Source organism: Lactuca virosa, chromosome 4 (assembly GCF_052849685.1).
Source record: "Lactuca virosa cultivar CGN04683 chromosome 4, Lactuca_virosa_CGN04683_v6, whole genome shotgun sequence".
In the NCBI taxonomy this organism is placed as follows: Eukaryota; Viridiplantae; Streptophyta; class Magnoliopsida; order Asterales; family Asteraceae; genus Lactuca; species Lactuca virosa.
In genome coordinates this window covers 295,786,155-295,789,116 of record NC_136429.1, presented here as the reverse complement: position 1 = coordinate 295,789,116, position 2,962 = coordinate 295,786,155, and the positions used below count along the sequence as shown (strand labels likewise).

The following is a 2,962-nucleotide window of genomic DNA, read 5'->3' as shown; positions in this document are numbered from 1 at the left end:
TGGATCTTTTGTGATACTAAAATTTTACATAATTAAGACACCTTCTAATAACTAACATAACATTCTGGACTTGTTTTTCATGTTCCAATCATTTTAAACTTTTAGTTAGAAAATTAAACAAGAAGTAAAGGAGTTATTAACTCACCCATACAACCTCAAACTCATCGGAATCAAATGTTATATTTCCTTTTGCCCACCAAATCTGAAATATAATAATATCCTGGTTTGCATGTTAGAATGGGTTATGTAATTTATCCTTATCACTCTGGATTAGATATTACTTTCTCAAAATAAATAAATAAACAAATAAATGGTTAGTTTTTTAAAAAACCAATACAAGATGGTTAGATTATTCAATATCCATTTATTATTTTTAGAATTGTGAAAAAAATAATTTAATATCATAAATTATAATCTACAAAAAATTAAATAAGTTAAGTAATTAAATAAAACTCTCATAATAACCTATTCGACAAAAAAAACTCCCCAATAAACTACTATTTATAGAATGCTCTACCTTAGTCGGACATTACTGATAAAAATATAATTATTTAATTTTAATTATCAAATTAACAATGACACATGAAAACACACAAATGAAATAATGATAGCAAGAAGAGTTAACACATTGATTATCATCCATCTCCATCTAAGACACATCCAAAGGCCAGCCTTGTTTAAAATGATTGCAAACACATGCTACTCCTCCTGGTTCCTCCACACATGAGTCTTGCCCCTCTTCTCCATTTCACCACTTTTACGTCAAACACACACACACACACACACACCCACACACCCCCTCAAGAACACGAACCCAACAATTCACACACATAGAAACAAAGTAACACAGAGATACTTCGAGACACAGGGTTGGGGAGAAGCAAATTTCTTGTGATCACTCATCACTGTGTGAATTACACACACACACACACACAGAGCAACGTAATTCTCCCCTTCATCCCCACAAACACACACTCACATATATATATAAGACCTGAGAAAAAGAGAGACAGTTTTTATCTGGGCTAGGTGTTTTTTCTTTTACAGAGATAGGGAGTGAGCGAAATGATGCAGGAAGGGGGATCATCGTCGTTGACGGCAGCGGGGGAAGGAGGAGGGAGGAGGAAGCCGTCGTGGAGAGAGAAAGAGAATAATCGGAGGAGGGAGCGACGGCGGAGAGCGATTGCGGCGAATATATATAATGGGTTGAGAGCACAGGGGAACTACAATTTGCCTAAACATTGTGATAACAATGAGGTTTTGAAAGCACTTTGTCAAGAAGCTGGTTGGGTTGTTCTTCCTGATGGCACCACCTTTCGCAAGGTATAAATTATAATCTTGTTTTTTGTTAATTTTACTGAATTATGTTTAAAATTAACCCGGATTAAGCAAAACCCTCGTCCCCAATTCGATCGATTCATCTCTGTTTCGTCGTCAGTAGCTAGATCTAGCGGTTTGCGGTTTGCCACTCCGATCAAGTAATTGAGATTTCGTTTGTTTTGATTTGGGAAATTTGATGGGTTTTCATGAATTGAGAAGCTTTATCTTGAATTATGGAAATAGATTTTGGGGTTTATAAGCTGTAGATCTGTACATTATCATCATTTTTACGAGTTTTGATTCTTGATTTGAAACAGGGTTCGAAGCCACCACTACCTTCCATCGAAACCGGCGGCACATCCACCACTACGACGCCGTGTTCTTCCCAGAAACCGAGTCCGCCGTCTTCATCGTTTCCGAGTCCGATCCCTTCATATCAATGCAGCCCATCATCTTCATCGTTCCCAAGTCCATCAAGTAACCCATTTGCATTTCTTCGAAACACCATTCCATCTTCTCTCCCACCTCTCCGGATCTCAAACAGTGCCCCTGTAACTCCACCTCTCTCATCTCCAACTTCAAAGTTTCCTAAACCCAACAATCTCAACTGGGAATCGTTCACAAAACAATCGATTTCCTCATTCAATTTGCCATTTTTTGCGTCGTCTGCGCCTACAAGCCCTACCAGGTCCCACCGCTTCACACCTGCAACTATCCCGGAGTGTGATGAATCTGATTGCTCCACCATTGATTCATGCCAATGGTTGCGATTCAAGAACTATGAACCGATGGTGATGACAAACCCCAACTCCCCGACTTATAACTTGGTGAAACCGGTGGCTAGAGCCACTGCTGCCATGGATGCGAGCTCGGAGAAAGGTAAAGGGATGGAATTTGAGTTTGAGAATGGAGGAGTGAAGGCATGGGAAGGCGAGAGGATTCATGATGTTGGAGTGGATGATCTTGAACTCACTCTTGGAAGTGGGAATTCTAAAATATAATGTGTGTGTGTGTGTTTGTTTTAAAGATTGAAGTTAGCAACTTAAGCATGGCAGTGAACAGTTCTTGAAGATGCACATTAAATATTGAGTAGAAATTATGATATTTTATTTGAATTTCTTTACATTCTATTTTTTTTTTCCAATCATTTTGTTAGATGATTGAAGACCCAATTTACATTTGTGAGAAAGATTGAATCTTTTCAAAAGTTTGATGAAAAAGTGTCAATTGGTGCTGTGTTCTTTGCTTTCTTGTGAAAGTTTATTCACTTTTCTGGCATGAGGTAGAAGATGCATAACCCGAATGATTAAGAATTTGTTGTTTCCTTATGTTTATTGGCTCATTTTATAAAATTAAATTACACCATGACCTTATTCATGAAGAAAAAGGTTATTTTCCGGTAACTACATATTATATATTCTATTTGCATCGTATTATATATGAATCGGGTGCACAGCAGACTCGTTAGGATAGCAAAAGTGTCCAGCAGAAAGCTGGATCGGAAATTGATTTAAAATTTTTACACCGTAGTTGTGGAGACTTTGAGACTCAAATCCTAAACTCTTTTAACTTTTTTTTATGACAAAATTACATAACTGATCCTTGTGGTTGACAAAATCGATCAATTCTAACCCTTATAATG

At 37.3% G+C, this 2,962-nt stretch overlaps 1 protein-coding gene across 1 annotated transcript; it reads left to right on the top strand.

Annotated features, from left to right (window-relative positions):
- The first annotated feature begins 637 nt into the window (after positions 1-637).
- BZR1 (Brassinosteroid signaling positive regulator (BZR1) family protein) lies at positions 638-2,435 on the top strand. Its single transcript, XM_079045429.1, has 3 exons — positions 638-942; positions 1,048-1,323; positions 1,638-2,435. The coding sequence occupies exons 2-3, from the start codon at positions 1,066-1,068 to the stop codon at positions 2,319-2,321; spliced, it is 942 nt and encodes a 313-aa protein (XP_078901555.1). The 5' UTR covers positions 638-942; positions 1,048-1,065; the 3' UTR covers positions 2,322-2,435.
- The last annotated feature ends 527 nt before the right edge of the window (positions 2,436-2,962 follow it).

Excerpts from the sequence above, each read along its gene's own strand:
- BZR1 (XM_079045429.1), top strand. The coding sequence starts at position 1,066 with ATGATGCAGGAAGGGGGATCATCGTCGTTGACGGCAGCGGGGGAAGGA. Across the intron at positions 1,324-1,637 it reads ATGGCACCACCTTTCGCAAG|GGTTCGAAGCCACCACTACC; the intron begins GTATAAATTATA and ends GATTTGAAACAG.